The sequence below is a fragment of the Lupinus angustifolius genome, chromosome LG01 (genome assembly GCF_001865875.1).
Source record: "Lupinus angustifolius cultivar Tanjil chromosome LG01, LupAngTanjil_v1.0, whole genome shotgun sequence".
NCBI classification, from domain to species: Eukaryota; Viridiplantae; Streptophyta; class Magnoliopsida; order Fabales; family Fabaceae; genus Lupinus; species Lupinus angustifolius.
Window position 1 is genome coordinate 9,092,757 of NC_032009.1, and position 20,112 is coordinate 9,112,868.

Genomic DNA, 20,112 nt, shown 5'->3' on the forward strand with positions numbered 1-20,112 from the left:
AGAACACGTCTATAGAATAAGGAAATCAATGAAAAATTATGCAAAAATCAATGATAAAATAAGAACAGATCTACAAAATAAACCAAAAAATCAATGAAAAATGTATTAAAGATCAGATTTACAAAATAAATAAATAAGTGCACTCTAAAGTGGATCTTCTAAAGAGAAAGAAAAAATGATAACAATGAAGAGACATAATGAAATGAAATTGGAGAGAAAAAGAAAAATTGTTGAGAGAAAAAGAATGTTGGAAGAGAAAGAGAGAGTCATAGACCTCAATAACAATTCAAATTTATTACATCTTAAAAAATGCAATAAAAAAGCCTTTAGAAGAGATGACATAAAATGCAATAAACTGTATTAAATGCAATTATTGTCAAGAAATAAGTGCACTCTAAAGTGGATCTTCTAAAAAGAAAGAAAAAATGATAACAATGAAGAGACATAATAAAATGAAATTGGAGAGTAAAAGAAAAATTGTTGAGAGAAAAAGAATGTTGGAAGAGAAAGAGAGAGTCATAGACCTCAATAACAATTCAAATTTATTACATCTTAAAAAATGCAATGAAAAAGGCTTTAGAAGAGATGACATAAAATGCAATAAACTGTATTAAATGCAATTATTGTCAAGAAATGACAAATATAATGTGGGAAGGGACATATGATTACCATGGAACCATTTTGGAGAGAGGAAAATGAAGGAGGAGATGACATGTGGCAACTGATGAGGTGGCGTGAGGAGGAGATGACATGTGGCAACTGATAAGCTGGCGTGAGGAGGAGATGTCATGTGGCAATTGTTGATGTGGTGAGAGTTTATTTTGTTATATAGGTAATAGATATTGTATGTATTAACGTAGTGGTATATGGAATAACAACAAATATGCTCCCTCTTGGCCTAGTTGTGCATGGTGCACCCCTCCCTTCAGATTTCAAAATTGCGGCTATCAACTTCACTCCTAGTGTCTAAATTTTGCCACCAGCTACCATCATGAACAGTTATTTAGATCGTGGACAACATCACTTCATGCAGCCATAATATTATGGTTGCGGTGATCGTCGCAATTGCATTATATAATAATTACGGTGAGAAACTGAATTACAATGATGTGGCTGCATCGGGCCCAACGCAATCGCATTAGACCATATCTGGAGGGCATCTGACCGCATTGAATTCAAAAATATTTTTTAGTCACAGAATAATTCACATTTCAACAACTGCAACCCACATCACAATGACCAGAATTGTTATTGTGATCGCGATTGCAACAACAATTTAGAACACTTTGTAGAGAGTTATGTAACCGGTAACCTCATATTCTCCCTTTTGAGTGAATAAACTCATCTAAACATACAAGGTTTATGATTGTTTTCAGATTTTTATCACAAATATAAACAAAAAATGTGATTTGAAGAAATCACATAACGGTTGCCTCTCAAAAAATCATGACCTAAGAAGTCCTCGCAATTGTGTCCAAAGTCTTAAGTTAGTGGACAGTTTGTATGATGTTATGAGAATAGGGATGCATACTCATCATGTTTTAAATTACACTCCTTAATCACAATTCTGATTGTAATATTACATTTTTGGATGTCCTCATAATGACACAGTAGCTACATTTTCCCACTAATTTTCAAAATCCCAGTAAACACAAAGTTAACAGAGTCTAGAAAACTGATCTTGGTCATTTACAGAATATTGCTTACAAGCTGTGTTAGTCGCTGATGCCATCACATCTTTCCATCATGCAATGGAGTTGACATGACTTCCATAACTTTTAAAGTTTTTTTTTTCTTTTTTATATAATCAATGGTATTCTCTCACTCAATAGATAAGAAACTAATCCCTATAGGAGTGTGTTATGCTCCTCCTAGTAAGTATTATTCAAGGAATAGAACTTTTGACAATTTGGTTTATTGGGGGATCTAGTAGGATTTTATATTTTTTGGTAACTCGTAAAGTTGATACTACTTAACAATACTTGCCTTTTTAATTAATAATTAAAAAACACCTTATTTTCATTATTTTCAAAAGTTTACTGAAGGAAACAGTGAAAATAACATGAATCCAAATGACAAGGAAGGAAAATACAGTGAAATTTTTTTGGGATTATTAATGACAACATACCAACACAATAAAAATATAAAACAAATCAAATACCCCCTAGTTTTCAGTAATGTGTCAAAGCCATTCAAAACTTGAATATACACAACACTATCGTTTGTCAAGCATATTTTACATCGTATGCATAAAGTCCTATAGCTAGTAGATTCCATATTTTTCACAGAAGATACACCAAGTAGTGTGCCAAAAGGTCAAACATGTTTTTCGCATGAAATCTTTATCATCACTTGCAACACAATTTGATCTCTCAATTTTCAAAGTGTGAGCTTATCCATACCCTGAATGTTTCTAGAGATTCCATGACCCGACCGCCCTTCATCTTTCTCATCATATTGGTTTTCTCTGTAGTTGGATATTGCCTCTTCGTTGTCTGAACAACCTGGTCTTTCGGTAAGGAATTGTTCCCAAAACACATCATTTACCCTCCCTGGAGCAGCTAGGGTAACTTGGTTGTTACTTAGAGCCTCATGTGGTGAAGCTGAGTTGGTAACCTCATTAATTGGATTTTGGTTAGAGGAGACTCTGTTATCGGATTCTTTACCATTGGCATAAAATCTTGACTCTGCTAATTTTCCAATTTCTTGGCAGTCTATTTGGGGTGATCTAGCTGAGAATGAATTTCTGTTGACCTGCAATGTGCTAGATGCCAGTGTTAAATTTAGTTGGCAGGATATATGACTATCACCTTCTTCACTACTTAGCTCTAAAGAGTGCAGATTTGGGATTTCGGCAGCCGTTGCTCTTCGTGATAAACAAGAATCCATGTTAAAAGTAAAAGAAGCCCCAGTATCTGCAAGCTCTAACGTTTCTGGTGCAAATGAAAGAGTTGTTTTTGACTGTGCTCCTTTTGGTTCTCCTTCAGATCGCTTCTTCGGTGAGCTTTCCTTATCTCCAGTTGAACTTTCTGTGCTTCCTGATACTAGGTTCATATCTGAAACAGATGGTGACAATTCCAGTCTGAGTTTATCTGAGAAATCTTGACGGAAAACATTCCCGAATTCCATTCTTAAATTGCTATGATTATCGACAAATTTACTTTCAGCAACTGGAAACAAGTGATCAGCCTGAGGCAATCGTCTCTTCTTATTGTATGCCGATAAATCCATGGATTCAATTTTGCGGGAAAGCTGTTCAACAAATGCAGGATTTTGAAGAGCCTTCTCAAAAAAGTTCAACAATTTTTTCTGCCTCTTCTCGATACCATCTAATCTCTGATGAAAATCTTCCAGCTGAACCTTTGCTGTTGACTTGTGTTGTATGAAGCTAAAAATATTGGATTCAAGAGAAGCTTTCTCACGTGAAAGTTTCTCTATTTCTTCCTCCAATGCTGCCCTTTCGGGATCCACGGGGGAACCTGGAGGATGACTATGACTGTGGATTGGTTTCCTACGGTAAATATTCTTAAGAAGATGCTTTTGATCTTTTAGAAAATCATCATTAGCAAACTCCCATCGCTCAGGATGTATTTTTCGAAATCCCTGAAAATAGAGAACATATAAATAAACCAGACCAAATTAAAATATCCTAAATTTTTTTCAATTAAAGCAATGAGAAAGGATTTGAATATTTTCAGCACATGCTTTATATTTTATTATAATGGGCAGTAATTAGTGTTATGGTTAAAGGGAAAAGCTGGAAAAGAGAGTAATGTACGACAAACAGTACAAGCCCAGCCTTATAAGATTATTAACATCATAAGACACATACAATGCTAAGAATCCTGAAATTCTAACAGTTATTGAATTTCAGATGCACTCAACAGGCATCCCTAGTTAACATTATAATAGCAGAATCCAAGATTAAGAACTTATAAACACATTTGCTGACTTGATAATTGTACAAGTGAATGAAACCAAACAGAACTTTTTTATTTCTCCCTCTTGATCAGCACTGTATCTGCCTATCTGAGTAGAGAATATACAGGGGTTTTGCAGAATACTGACCAACCTTCCTTAATGCAGTCTGAGGCTCTGAGATACCAAATTCTTACTATCATGTGCCAAGTGCTTAAATTTTGTAGCACTTCTTTACCCTCTCATTCACAATCACTAGCTTACTTAATTATGGAATATATCAAGGTGTTGCAAAGATATTCATTGACCCCCTTCCACAATGCATCCTGAGCCCCCTGAGCCCTATACTACCAATATTCATTGTTGCAAAGATATGTCAACAATGATTCGATGTCAAATAACCCACAATTGGATGATCAAGATGGGAATGAGTTAATCAAATGGAGAGGATATCATTAAGTTTATCATGTGGAACAGACACCTCAACTGACTGACACACATGACACAACCTGGCCAAACAAAAAAATACTGCTCTGGAAATTCTGCTTAGTTTCACCTGACACCTCTCTAATTTCATGAGTTACAATAATATAGTTTCAGTATCACCCTCCAACCGTAAGCACAACGATATCATAACCTCGAGGGAGGTTAGTGTAATTTCTAAAAACAATAAGGTATCAAGTGTGATTAAGCTAAATCATAGTCACATTATATGTGGTTCTCTTTGGTACATATACCTAATACGTTACCCGATCAAATAATGTTATCTTAGGGGTATATTTAGTTAATACATTCGGTATGCTCTTTATACTAATGTTATTATCATTAACTATTAATTATAAATAATTAATACACTATTTTAAAATATTTTATTTTAATTTTCTTTGATCTAATTCCATATTTGATTTGAACCATTTATATCTAATATAATTTAATAATTTGGTTATACTTCACCTAAGTGGATCACTTTGATTAGGGAAAAACTTAATAAATATGTGAATAAACTTTTGAGGTAAAATCTTAATAATTGGATCAACTTAAAATAAGAGAATGATGTTGATTTCTATCGCCCCTTGCAAAGCCATTTTTATTGTTGCTTCTTGTAGGTTTGAATCAATTCTTCTTATAGGTATGCAAGAACTAATTCGTGGTTCTCTAGGAAACTAAGAGAATTGTGTTTCAATGAGCTAAATCAAATAGTATATAAGTGCAATTTCTCCTCAAAGCTGTGTTTCACCTAAGCTTACGTTTCAACATTGCAAATCTTTGTAACCCTAACTAAGTTTTTAGGCGCAACATCCAGATCCAAATTTAAGCCTCTTTTTCTATCTAATTATGTAATAAATACTTCAATTCAGTTCAATGCTATAACATATAAGAGCACACATCAAATTATAAATCAGAACAAAATTTCAGTGAAATTAAAATAAAATAAACACAAAATTCAGAGTTGAAGGCATAATAAAGTAACTAACATAGGTATTAAGCTGGCGAATGAAGCTGGAGAAGTTGTTATGCTTGAAATACGTTGGAAGAAGAAAGCGTGCGAACTCAGGAGGATTCCAAACAACGAAGCTATTTTTCGTTGAGCTCCAAGAAACAACGTCGTCTGTGGAAGAATCATCCACCATCTCGTAGGTCTTCGAGAGGAACGGCGCCGGACCACCTCCCGTTCCGGCGGAAGCGGAGGAGGATGGCGGCGCTCCGTCCATTCTAGAAGAACGTTGTTGAATGCGATTATCGAATCGTGAGAAGTGAGAGGGTAAAGGAAGGTGTTAGATAGAGAAAGAAAGAGAGATCGAGAAGTTTGACTTTTTTAGAGAATCAACGCCGTCTCTAATGATGTCGTTGATTGTTTTTTTGTTTTTGCTAGCTGTCAAAAATAGCAGGCTTGGAAAATCTATTTAAAAATTAGGAGTTGAGAAAATAGAAGACTAATTTTGTAAATGCATTAAATTTAAAATTAATTACTTTAAATTAAAATAATATTTAAAAAACATTTAGTCCGAATTTAGATTGATTTGTTTCTGATTTTAGGTAGAATTTTTAATTTGAGATTAACTTATAGATTTCATTATGTTTAGATTATAAGCGTAAGGTCTATTAGATCCCCAAATCGATCAAAAAGATCATTATTTGATTTTTTGACAGTAACATTTGTTAAGAATGACAGTCACATTCCCATAAAGGATTATTTTATTTAGATTCCTGAGAATAACATTAGTTGAGAGAAATAATCATACATTTACAAATGTATTAGTTTTTTAATCAAGAGGAATGAGATCCTCTTGTTATGTCAAAAAATATTATTTTATAATTCTTTTATGTAAAGGTTTGATGAAAAAATTCATATACAACGTTAAAAAAATATGTATATGGAGTTATAAACACTATAATGGTAGACATTAGATATTTATGATGATTTTGAATATTGACTTACTAAATTAAGAGAAAATTTTCTTATCTTTCTCTAGGAGCTTTAGATTTTTGTGAGCCTTTTTATCTTATACTAGTAGGATATTCATGCATTCGCATAGGTAATAATATATTTTGCATGAATTTAATTAAAGAATGACAACATAATTTGTTAATAAAAATATTATGGAGGATTACCTCATAAAAGATGATTTTTGATATATTTTATTGTTGATGAAGAGTTGATAAGGAATGAGATGGTGTTGAACGTGTTATATTAAATAATTAATAGTTATTTTGAAGAAAAGCTTAGAACATAATATATAATAAGTTGTAGAATATCAGTTAGAGATTTTGGAAAATATATTTATAAATCATATTTGTTGGTATCTTTAGTGGTTGTTCTTATCACGTATTAATATTTTCAATCACTTCTGATTTGAACTCTTGAAATAACTATGTACATTTCACCATGACTGAACACTGATTTAAGTAAATATAACTTCACACTTTTTGATGATTGATCTTGAGATTTATTGATCGTCATAGCATATGAAATAATTATAAGAAATTGTCAATATATATGATAGTTCCCATGTTTTTTCCTAACATGAACTTTGCTTCAAGTACATCATGACAACCAATTTTGTATTATTACATAATCTTTCATATTGGTCTAAATTCCTCAATAACATTATTGTAGTTCTAACTTTCAACTTGATCTTATGATTGGAACAACAAATATTATAAACGAATTTAAAAATTCAGGAGTTAATATGTTGAATATTTCACTTTCATTAGCATTAGACATATCAACTGAAGTTAAATTCAGGTATTCCTTTTCCTCATCTGTAGTCATACATTATAATACTTATTAGTATAAGTTTAATAAATCTATTATATCGAACATAATGAAAATATAAAGATAACTAGAAAGATTCGTCTAGAACTTTACTCAGAACATATTTGTTGATTTGGTCCACAATCTAAATTATTGATACAAGTATTGCTCTAGATTGCATAAATTATTTGCCATTATAGTAATGTCGTAGGTTTGATCAACAATTGGACGAGTTGCTCTACCTTAGCTTTATATAAGTTAAAATATTAGAATATGTTCTAATATTTGATCCTAACAAAATCCAAAATAATTTGTAATCAACAATTTGAAGTAATAAAATTGAATGAGATAAACAAAATTGTTGAAATATGCAACTGATATTTGATAATTGACTTGTCTATGCTAAAGTTGCAAGATGTAAAAATGGAAGTTTAAAAAATCATCAAGTTGTCAGATATATTTAAATATTTAAGTTGATGATAAAATTCTATGAGAAGTATGACCTTATTTTATCTAATTGAAGTAATTGTGATTGATATATCTATTTTCTACATTGCGCGAACTTTTTAAAATTTTATTTCTAAAATAATAACAAAATACACTCATAACAACTTTCATATATAAAATACTGATACACGTTACATCCCAAAAATATATATTAAAAATCCTACCCTAGTCATATCTCTCCTCATATATTGAGAGCTACCTTCCAATTTTATTGATAATATTTCACTCATTAATCACTTGAATCTGACAAATATATTAAACTAAACATCAATATAAATAAAAAAAGAAAATAACATGAGCCTATTCAACATAAATAAAATGATGTAATTTTTCAGAAATGAGATAATACTTTAGGTACCATAAAATAATATTTTTCAGGTGATATAACTTATTAGTTAAAATGAATAATGCTAGATTAGACACTATAATGCATTTTGTGTAATAAATAATGTTAGATTAGACACTATAATACATTTCATTTAATAAATAATGCTAGATTAGGTGAAGTAACCAAATATGTTGTGCAATAATCTAAAGATGAAAAAACATGCATATGGTTGCATAATAATTGTTCTAAGTATATTGTTTATATAATTTAAAATCAAATAGGTTGTAGAGTACCTTAAAAATCAATTGAGACATGATGTTTATCAAGATTGAGACAAGTATTATATTGTCTCTTAGGCCTTGTTTCTGAGTGGAATTTTGGAGGGGATGGGAAGGGAAGAGATGGCTTTAGAAAGTCTTCTCCTTGTATGGGAGTTGGATCAAGGAGAGGGGAAGGTTTTGGAGGGTTTCTCAAACCCTTCATGTGTCTATTTTTAAAGTTCCCACAATTTTGGGTTTTTAGAGATAAAATGTCAAAATAGCTAAATATGTTTAGTAATAATATATAATTATATATTATTGTTCATTTCTCATTGTTAATTACATTTTTAAAGGAAAAATAAAAAAAATATTCTTACAATACTTAGTTTATCTTCATTTATCTAAATTTCATACACCCAAACAAGAGAGAGAAATTCCTTCCTTTTCTTTTCCCTTCCTTTTCCTTTCCCTTCCTCCCCCTTCCTAACTCTTTGATTCCTCTCCTTCCCTTTCCCTCATAACTCTCAAACAAAGCCTTAGTATTATAGAATACAATCCACTAAGTTATTTGTTATATTTCCAAACTCAAATGCAATATCTAAATTATGCAACTCTACATTCACTTATATTTATTCTTTCACTAAAAGAAATGATTTTTAAAGTTAGACAATATCAATGAACACATGCATAGACTCATGTTTTCAGGGAAATGAAAAGGCATAATTTAAAAAAAAACACATATGACACCAAATAATACACTCATGTACAATTAATGTGGAAAGAGAGAGAACATTCATAGAAAAATAAGAAAGATACTAAAAATAGAGTGAAATTAAAAAATCATCGCCAATGTAATACTTATTTTCTTTTAATAATATTTTTATCTTTTGCCGATCACAAAATATATGATGAAGCCTGGAAGATGTGGTGTCACAATCTCTGACATGTTGGAACTTTAAAAATTGGTGGCATGTTAATAATATAAGATAAGTACAATTGCAATATATGAAACACTGCTTAAAAGAAACCACGTGACTCAATAGAGACTTAGGTAGTTGTTTTATTGCAAATATTGTGCAGTTGAAGTAGTTGGGTACATTGTTATGGGTAAGTGTCATCTATGCAACATCAAGATGATAAAATAAAAAAAATGTTGCTTTGATATTTGTGATAAACCTGTTAGAAAAATAAGTAATCCAAAGGGTAGTTAGAAATTGCTATATTTAGAAAGTGGTTAAGGTGGTTATTCTAAATATAGCAAGTGTATAAATAACTCTTTGTATTGAGTATTTGAAGAACAAGTTTTTACTCTCTCAATCAATACATATTCTCTTCTTCCTAAATCCTCTCCTAATCTCTTCATCAATCCCGAATTCATCTTCTTCACTTTCTTTGATTTTCTTTACTTTGTTTCTCTAAAGTTCTATAGCTTCAACAATTGGCATCAAGAGCTTTGTTAGAAGATCAAAAATCACTCTCTATTTCGCTGCGAAATATGGCACAACCAACTGGAAATTTTTCAACAAATTTACCTGTTCCCGATGGATCGAATTGGGCAAGGTGGTGTATCTAGATGAAAGCCATCTTTGGCTACCAAGATGTGGCTGAAATCGTTGAAGATGGTTTCTGAACTCTGGAAGAAGGAGCAACTGAAGTTCAGAAGAATGAGTACAAGCAACGTAAGAGGAAAGATTGCAAGGCATTATGCATCATTCATAAAGCGGTTGATAATGCACATTTTGAGAAGATTGCAGGTTCTGCAACTTCTAAAGAAGCCTGGAAAACTCTTGAGAAGCATTATGCTGGTGCTGCTCAACTAAAGAAGATAAGGTTATAGACCATGAGGAGGCGGTATGAGCTCATGCAGATGGAGGGAAGTGAGAAAATCTCTGAGTTCTTTACAAGAATAATCACTCACACCAATAGTATGAAGTCCTGTAGAGAAAAGATGGATGATGCCACAATAGTAGAAAAGATTCTGAGGACAGTGGCACCAAGGTTTGATCATGTTGTGGTGGCTATTGAGGAGTCAGGAAAAGTTGAAAGAATGAAGGTTGAGGAGCTTCAGGAGTCACTTGAGGCCCATGACCAGAGGATGAATGAAATAGGAGAAGATAGATCCTCTCATCAAGCTCTACAGGCTCAAATATCCAAGAGAGGATCTCATTTTGTAAGAACTTTCAACAAGAATCGCGGGAAGATCTTTGAACAAAGAACTGGCTCGAGAAAATCCTCACAATCTGACCATGACCTCACTACTGAGCATCGAGAGATATTCAATAAGAGAGATGGAGGAAAACAGGCCAAAGCATGGAAGAAAAGGATTGACAAGAAGAGAATTAGGTGGTATAATTGTGACAAGCTTGGACACTTCTCATCTGAGTGTCAAACACCTAGTAAGAATCATCAATATGGAAGACAAGAATCAGAAGCAAATCTTGTCAAGGAGGATGATGAAGACTCGGGTGATATTGTTGTTCAATTAATAATGACAACAACCAATATGAATATAGGAAGTGATACATGGTACCTAGATTCAGGATGCTCCAACCATATGACAGGAAAGAGAGAATGGTTGGTGAACTTTGATCCAACAAGGAAGAGTAAGGTGAAGTTTGCAGATCACAGAGTCATCACAGCTGAAGGTACAGGTGATGTTCCTTTGACCATGGAAAATGGAAGGAAAGCATACATCAGTGATGTACTATTTGTTCCTGATATGAAGACCAACTTGATCAACATTGGCCAGTTGCATGAGAAGGGACTCATTATGCAACTTTTGAATGACTTTATGACAATTTATGATACCCTGAAGAGGAAGATATTGAAGGCTCCATTAACCAGTAATAGAACCTTCCAAGTAAAGCTAGGAGCAGGAAATTCTCAATGCCTGAATGTAGTGACCAAGAAGGATGAAACTTGGTTATGGTATCTGAGATATGGACACCTCAACTTCAGAAATCTTGGACTACTAAGGTCAAAAGGAATGGTAAGTGGTTTGCCTGAAATCAAGGTTAAGCAACCTGATTGTGAAAGTTGCATCACTAGTAAACTATCTAGTACTTCTTTCTGCAATTACACACAAGCTAGAGCCTTAGATACACTACATGTAGTGTATTCAGATGTGTGTGGACCTATGGAAATACCTACAATAGGAGGAAACAAGTATTTTGTCTCCTTCATAGATGAGTATTAAAGCAAAGAGTGAGGTCTATGTTAACATGGTAAGATACAAAGCAATGGTAGAAAGACAATCTGGCAAACAGATCAAAATTCTCAGGACAGATGGAGGATGGGTATTCACATCAAGAGAGGTTGAGAAATTCTATGAAGACAATTGCATAATTCACGAAGTCACCACTCCATATACTCCACAACACAATGGGTTAGCTGAGAGAAGAAATAGGACTGTTATGAATATAGTGAGGTGTATGCTCAAATGCAAAGGTCTTCCTCATAACCTATGGGGTGAAGCAGTCACAACTGCTACATATGTTCTCAACAGATGTCCTACACAAAGGCTTAACAATATGGTCCCTTAGGAGGTATGGACAAGGAAGAAACCATTAGTGAAGCATTTAAAAGTGTTTGGTTCTATGTGTTATAGACATGTACTAAACCAAATCAGAAGGAAGTTAGATGATAAGAGTGAATTGATGGTTTTTGTTGGCTACAACTCAACAGGATCCTACAAACTCCTCAATCCTGTGACAAAACAGATAGTCTTTAGTAGGGATTTCAAGTTTGATGAGATGAGCACTTGGAATGATCTTCTCAAGAAAATGGAACACAAGGAGCCAATGATCACAGTTCCCATAGAAGAAGGCCAAGAGAGCATACAGGCAACAAACATAACTTTAAGATTAGAAAGTTGTGAATCTAGAACTACAAGGACAAGAATTAGACTAGCAAGGCTTAGTGAATTCGAGATGCTTGCAGATGATGCAGTCACAGAAGAAGGTGACTTAATTCATTTTGCACTCATGGCTGAAGCTGAACCAATCACCTTTAATCAAGCAATCAAGGAAGCAGTTTGGATCATTGCTATGGAGGAGGAGATTAAGTCAATTGAGAAAAACAATACATGGGAACTAGCTAACCTACCAATAGATAAGACTCCAATTGCAGTGAAGTGGGTATATAAGATCAAGTGCAGACCTGACGGAAGCATCTCCAAACATAAAGCCAGGTTAGTGGCAAAAGGGTATATGCAAAGAGAAGGACATGATTACTCAGAGGTGTTTGCACCTGTTTCCAAATTTGAAACTGTGAGGCTAATTGTGGCTTTAGCAAGCAGGAATGATTGGAAGTTGTGGCAACTTGATGTCAAGAGTGCTTTCTTGAATGGGCCTCTTGAAGAAATAGTATACATCACACAACCTCCTGGATTTGAGATAGCAGGGAATGATGACAAAGTATTAAGGCTTAGAAGAGCCTTGTATTGACTGAAGTAGGCACCTAGAGCCTGGAACAAGAGAATTGATTCCTTCCTAGTATTAATTGGCTTCATCAAATGCATAGTGGAACATGGAGTCTATGTGATTATGACTGCCACAAATGAAGTAATTCTATTATGCCTTTATGTAGATGATCTCGTCATAACATGAAGCTGTGAGGATGAGATCATGAAGTTGAAAGGAAAGCTTAAGTCTGAATTTGAAATGACAGACTTAGGTGAATTGACATACTTTTTGGGAATTGAATTCCTAAAAACAGACAAATGGATCATTATGCATCAAAGGAGATATGTGACAGAATTTCTGGAGAGGTTCAAAATGCAGAATTGCAACCCTGTGTTGATTCCAGATGAAGGGAGTATGCAATTAGACAATTCATCAAACAAGAGATCAGTAGATGCAACCCTCTTTCGACAAATTGTAGGATGTCTCAGGTTTGTGTGTCATGGAAGACCTGAACTAGCTTATGGTGCAGGAGTTATAAGTAGGCATATGGCCAATCCCAACCAGTCACACATGACAGCAGCCAAGAGAATCATGAGGTATCTAAAGGGGACTCTAAACTATGGCATTATGTTTCCAAATCAGAAGGAAAATGAGCTACAACTCGTTGGCTTTTCAGACTCTGATTGGTGTGGGGATAAAGAGGACAGGAGGAGCACATCAGGGTATACTTTCTTGGTTCATGGTGCTCCAATCTCATGGAGTTCCAAGAAGTAAGAAGTAGTAGCACTCTCAACATGTGAAGCTGAATACATTGCAGCATGCAATGCTGCTTGTCAATGCCTATGGTTAACATCTCTAATGGAAGAATTGAAGTGTGGTGAAGACATGAAGATTGAGTTAAGAGTTGACAACAAATCAACCATAAATTTAGCCAAAAATCCAGTTAGTCATGGAAGAAGTAAACACATTGAAACAAGATATCACTTCTTGAGAGATGAAGTAAGCAAGAAGAAGGTTGAGTTAGTTCATTGCAAAACATAAATTCAGATTGCAGATGCTATAACAAAGCCGTTAAAAGGAGATAGGTTTGAGAAGATGAGGGAAATGCTAGGCTTGGTCAAGTTTCAATAGAGATATAGCATATTTTGAATCTTTAGAAATGTTATGATTTTCATTGTATCTCTTTGTGTTGTACTGTTGTATTGAGTTGTTGCAGAAAGAAAAAAAACTTCTTTTGAATTAAGGAAGGGTGTTAGAAAAGTAAGTAATTCAAAGGGTAGTTAGAAGTTGCTATAGTTAGAAAGTAGTTAAGGTGGTTATCGTGTATAAATAACTCTTCGTATTGAGTGTTTGAAGAACAAGTTTTTACCCTCTCAATCAATACATATCCTCTTCTTCCTAAATCCTCTCCTATTCTCTTCATCAATCCCGAATTCATCTTCTTCATTTTCTTTGATTTTCTTTACTTTGTTTCTCTAAAGTTCTATAGCTTCAACAAAACCAACTACAAAAGTTACACAAGAGACTAAAATAAATATACAAGTTTAGAAAGACTTTGAACAAAAATGCTTACACATTAATGAATTAAACTAAAAAATAGTTCTCAAGTGACTAAAATCAAATAAAAAATCTCTACTTTTAAAATGACTAACATGAGTGTTATGACGGCTTGGTGACGATGTCATTTATGGTAGGTCTTGCATGTGGCTGTCGAAGGAGGGACTGCTTTGAAGAACAAAACAGAAAGGGAGAAAAACAATACTATTTCTCTTGCTCTTTGATGCTCCCATAAAATATTAGGAGTTAGAACTTATGTCAGAAATTTTCATTAGAATAATGTAGTATGCATGTTGACTTATGGATGAAGACATGATCCCTAACCCTTCATTCTATCAACAACCCCTTACGTGTTTTTGTTAAACTTCATTCAATTTAATAGTTTTGTCTTGATTTAGGTAATTCAAATGAATAGAAGGATGGACCTATCTCCCAGTAGAAAATATACTTGTCTGTTTTTATTGAACATTCGTCAATTAAAAATATACGAACTAATATTGTAATACGATTACGAATACACTTAAACATTAATAGATGGATATGAATAGTAAGATTATAAAGCTTACACTTAAAGATTCACCAATAAATATAAATAATATGAATTGTTGAAACATGAATATATTATGATTGTTTATATATATATACTGAATAGTAAACATGGAACTTAAGTATAATATTTTAAAAATTACACATACTAAATTACTTATATGTCCAAAACAATTTGACATAAAAAATAAGACTTGTGTGTATATATGTAATCGATGGCTCAACAATCAATTAAGTTTTCCATTTGCTCACGTTAGCAACCTCACTTGTCTGATTTAAAGCATGAAGCGTTGTGAAATATGAGTCAAATTTTACAGGTTCACCTAAATTCAATTTGAGGAAAAATATCATATCATATTTTGTTGACTAGTCAATTTAAATAAAATTTATCTTCGACGAATTGATTAATTATTTGTTGTAACCCAGTGCTATGAATACTGTTTTAACATAAAAGAAATCGGGTAAAAGCTATAGAAATGAAATTGATTCAATTGTAATTACCATTCTTAATATATTTTGATTGGTCTTGTCTAGACGTTGTAGGTTAAGCGAAGTTGATCATTGAGTCACCAATAAATGAAGGTGAAGGTTATTATGCATGTTCCTAACATGCACATCGAAAAATAATAGATGTAATTGTGTTAAAATATGCATACATTGTAACAATGAGACAAAAATATTTGTAAAAAACCTCGGGAGATTGTGATGGCTTTCAAAAAAATGAGACAAAAGTATGAATGTCCTCCACATATATCCACACTGAGATCGATCATTATTATATTAACATTTGATCCGTGGAACAAAATTAGTCAACATAAATGAATATTCTAATAGATTGAAGAAGAGCACATTTTCTTCTTTTGTTTTTGTATTTAACTACCAATATGCACATGCTCTAATTTATAAGCAATAAAGCAAAAACCTCTCCAATCAATTTAGTTACTAATTTTTTGCAAATGCAAATCATTACCATTTAATGTGTTATTTTGCTTTTAATTTTTAAAATGTTTAAAATTAATCACTGATCCTATCAATTTTTGTTAATTTAAACAAACCTTTGAAATATATTAATTAAGTCACACTTAATTATATTATATATATGACTGAATAATATTATTTGTATTTTTTGGTGCTACCAAAAAATACAATAATATTTCACTTAAAATAAAATATGCAAAATGAAACTATTTAATTTAATCAATATTATATTCTCGTCCAACAAAAATCAGAACACTCATTAGTGTGTGATCCTATAGGTTCATTACTAAACTGATAGTAAATTAACTCATTAATTTACGAATCAAAGTTGGCATATAGCAACACTCCTTAATGACCGGATAGAAATGACGTAATATTTTTTACTTTAGAACCATTAGAAGATTAATATAATATTTCCTTTTATCTTTAGAACTCTATGTTAACTCTAGAATATGGTATAATTTTCAAATAATTCTAATAAGTTAATGTATACTGAATGACTTAAGAAACTCATTTTTTTCATTTATTTATTTCCCTTGGCCAATGTCTTTATTTTTATAAAGCTCAAACTCATTACCATGAATTGATGGATTCTTTCTTGATTAATCATTAATCCTACAAGAATTTCATTATACTCAATACTCATTCAACTAATAACATAAGACATTAGGTGTTCGATATCAAAATATAATAAATAACTTGTGAATTACTATGATAATTTCAAGTCTAAGGAAATTATATATTTCTTCATAAGAATATCTCATTGACAATTCAAATGTAATATATTAATCATTAGCAATTCTCATTTGAGTTAGTTCAATGGTCATATCTCTATATGCACCATTTATATATGTAATTTAACAAATGAGATATATTAATCTTTATCTAATAAAGACTACTACACATGTATTGATTTATCTGGATTAATAATATTCTAAGCTTAATAATCCTATGATCAAGAACAATTTAGATTAAAATTATAAAAAAAATATTTCTCATTATTATAATTTCTATTATAATAATAAGTGTCTAATTTTAATCAAGAACATTTCATATTAATTATTTTTATAAACAATGAATATGCTCGATAATAATAAATACAACTTTATTATTATAAACATGACAGATTGGTTTTTGAGCATACCTTATATCCCAACAGAAGGAAAAAATACAAAACAAAAAAGGAGGAAAAAATACAATTTTTCTTGCTCTTTGATGTACCCATTTTAAACATGCAAACACAAGGATGAAAAAAGGTTCATGAGCAAAAATACCCAAAAAATGTTAGTTTCTCGGGTAAATATTTGATTTTATTAGTAAATGTTGAACTAAAAAAATGAAAAATAAGTTTAATCCACTGAAAATGTTAACAATAATACCAATATAACATGCATATCTAAAATAGCATGAAGAAGCTCGAAATAAGTTATGATAAGAAATTATACCTGAAAAACTAAAATCCATGAGTTAAATTCAAAGATGAGGAAGTTAAAGCAAGAACTTGAAAGGAAGTTATAAGGAAAATCATACCTTTTAAAAACATACCTTTAAGTGAGTGAGTAAGATTAGAAGCAAAAATGGAGTAGGAGGATAGAGTGAGAAAGAGAAGGTGTGCATTTGAAATAGAGAACATAGAAAATGGTGAGTCTAAGATAAGACTATGAGAAAGAAAAAACATTGAGGATGAAAAGCAAAGAGAATATGAGAAAGAAAAGTATTGAGAATAAAAAGCAAAGAGATGGAAAAGTATAAAGAAATTGATAAGGCATGAAAGGTAGAGAAAAAGGTGGAAAATTTGAAAACATGTGTACCATAGTGTGGAGAGAAGAGAAAATTGCAATAAATGCAACATGTTGCACACTCTTCCACTTTTGTTTTACATTTTTTAAACAAATAAAAACGTGTTATTACAAATATACCCATTTAAATGTCAAATGTCAATCAAATGGATAACTATTCACTTTATGAATATCAGTAAATCAATCTATTTGGTTCATGATATTACTAAAATATTAAAAAAAAATCTGATTTTGTATGTTGTTAATCAATTTGACTAATGATATATAAAATCATAGATCAACATGATCTTCTTGTAATCACAGAGACCATATTAATTGATGTTGTCAATTTGAGGATCATGTATTTAAAATCACAGATTTGAATATTGAAAAGTTTTATTCGATTTAGGTGTATGATGCATGGTCATCAAGAAGTTTATTTTTAGTGTAGTCTTTTAGTGAAACCTACAACCATATATTTTATGTATATACATAGATATCATTTCATATCAACTTTTATCGTTTAGTTTCAACGTATGAGTTAGCTTATCACATACATCATTTGCATTATCAATCTTCCTACAAATTCCCTCCCTCTTTAAGAGAAAAGAAAAAATGTTAAAAAATTGACATTAATTAATAAAAGAATAAAGTGTCTCATCATACTATGAGATAATTTATCTCTTTAAATTCGTTCAGTATTTGACATGTGTCTTATTTTTTCTTTTAAAATGAAAACTTCTTGAATGAAGGGAAATAAAACACATGTGTCAAACACTTAATGAAATTAAAGAGATAAGTTATCCCATAGTATCATGAGATATTTTATTGCTACTCATATATTATATGTAACATACATCAACTTTAACCCATAACACCATTAAGTACCATATTTAAACAAAACTACATTATATGTTGGTATCATTTTTTTTGTTTCCCACATGTATTCTCATACTGGAAGCAATCATGTTCGAGCTGGAAACATCCACAGGAATGTAGGGCTAACTCTCTCAGTAGATATTTTTTTCATCCACAAGACTCGAACCCGAGATCTTGCTTAAAGGGAATCAAACATGTATTACTTGAACCAACACATGTTGGTTACTGGTACCAGTGTTGTGAAACCCGAGCCAGACGTCAAATCGATAGAGGTCCCGTATTAGGTTTAACCGGTTTAAACGGTTAAACTGTCCGGTCTGACCGGGTGATTTCGTACATAATTAATAATTTTTATTTATAAATATACAGTTATATATAAATGTAAAACTTTATATAATTAATAATTATGTATAATTATATTGAAATAATACATCTTTATCTTTTTCTGGACCGTAGTAAAACAAAATATTAGAACATTGTCCCATTTTTTTATTTTTAAGTGAGCCGTCCGGTTTACTTCCCGGGTTAATCTTGTTTAACCGGGTTTAACATGGTCGGATCGGATTTTTTCCGGTTCAAAGCGGTCCAACTCTTATTCGGTTAAGACGGCAAACCAGAGCCGTTTTCAAGTCCGGTCAGCGGTCAGACCGGTCGGACCGTCCGGTCCGGTCCGGTTCTAATAACACTGACTAGTACCATCTTTACCATTAAGTACAATATTTACAAAATAAAAAATACATAAATGTAAACTTCAAACCCTCAAAAAGAAGGAAAGGCGGGATTTTTATGAAAAAAGTTACAAAAAATGTAAACTTGAAACCTAAATAAAGTAGTAAAGACCTAATTTTAAATGTTTACGGAACTAAAAGTTGTTTTCATCCAAAAAATGAAAATATTTTAGATGCTTTTGTTGCCTCAAATTGGTGTTAAGACAAAGAAAATAGTAAAAACCTCATTTTTAACAAGATAATAACAACAAAATATAAAGTGAAAACCTAGGGGAAGAAAAAAAGACCATATTTGTTACCAAAAAAATCATAAAGCTAAACTTCAGACCCTCTTTTCAAATATCATCAGAAGTTATAATGATGTAGTCAAATAATTTTATAATCAACGAAGAAATAAAAATATCATAACAACTAATATAGTAATAATGATCATGCAACAAGCAATAAAAAAAAAGTACAATTCTACTCTTCCACAATGATAGAATTGCTCATACATTTTTTAATATAGTATTAAAGAGTTATATACATTTTAGTAATTACAATATGAAGAAAAGATATGGAATTTTGTTTTTTTTAAATAAAAGTGAATCCGTTATTACAAATATACCTCCTCATAATTCAAGTGTCAAAAATGTATAATGTCTATTAGGGTAATACCACCAATACTTTCATTTCTTACTAAAGAAGTAGATTTTTCTTGGGATGTGCAATTTACAACTTAAAATTTTATGTATATGATTCAGTAACAAATTTTAATGTTGTTTCATTAATAGAGTATAGAGATTAGTTCCTTATTGGGAGGGACAACCACAAATCTAAAAGGGTTAGTTCCTTACCCAAAAAAGGGTGAGGGGATACCCTTAATAGTAGCAAAAAATCGAGTATAATAATTATAATCATTCATCATATTTAATAGTCTAAATTTATTCATATTAAAATATATATATATATATATATATATATATATATATATA

General features: G+C 31.7%; 2 protein-coding genes across 2 annotated transcripts; one reads left to right on the top strand and one right to left on the bottom strand.

Moving 5' to 3' along the window:
• Positions 2,078-5,777, bottom strand: LOC109349234 (heat stress transcription factor A-5-like). The gene is made up of 2 exons (XM_019589970.1): positions 5,394-5,777; positions 2,078-3,603 (listed from the first exon to the last, which is right to left on the bottom strand). Exons 1-2 carry the CDS (start codon positions 5,628-5,630, stop codon positions 2,380-2,382), a joined length of 1,461 nt encoding a protein of 486 aa, XP_019445515.1. The 5' UTR covers positions 5,631-5,777; the 3' UTR covers positions 2,078-2,379.
• LOC109349243 (uncharacterized mitochondrial protein AtMg00810-like) lies at positions 13,000-13,500 on the top strand. Its single transcript, XM_019589980.1, has one exon. It carries the CDS (start codon positions 13,000-13,002, stop codon positions 13,444-13,446), a length of 447 nt encoding a protein of 148 aa, XP_019445525.1. The 3' UTR covers positions 13,447-13,500.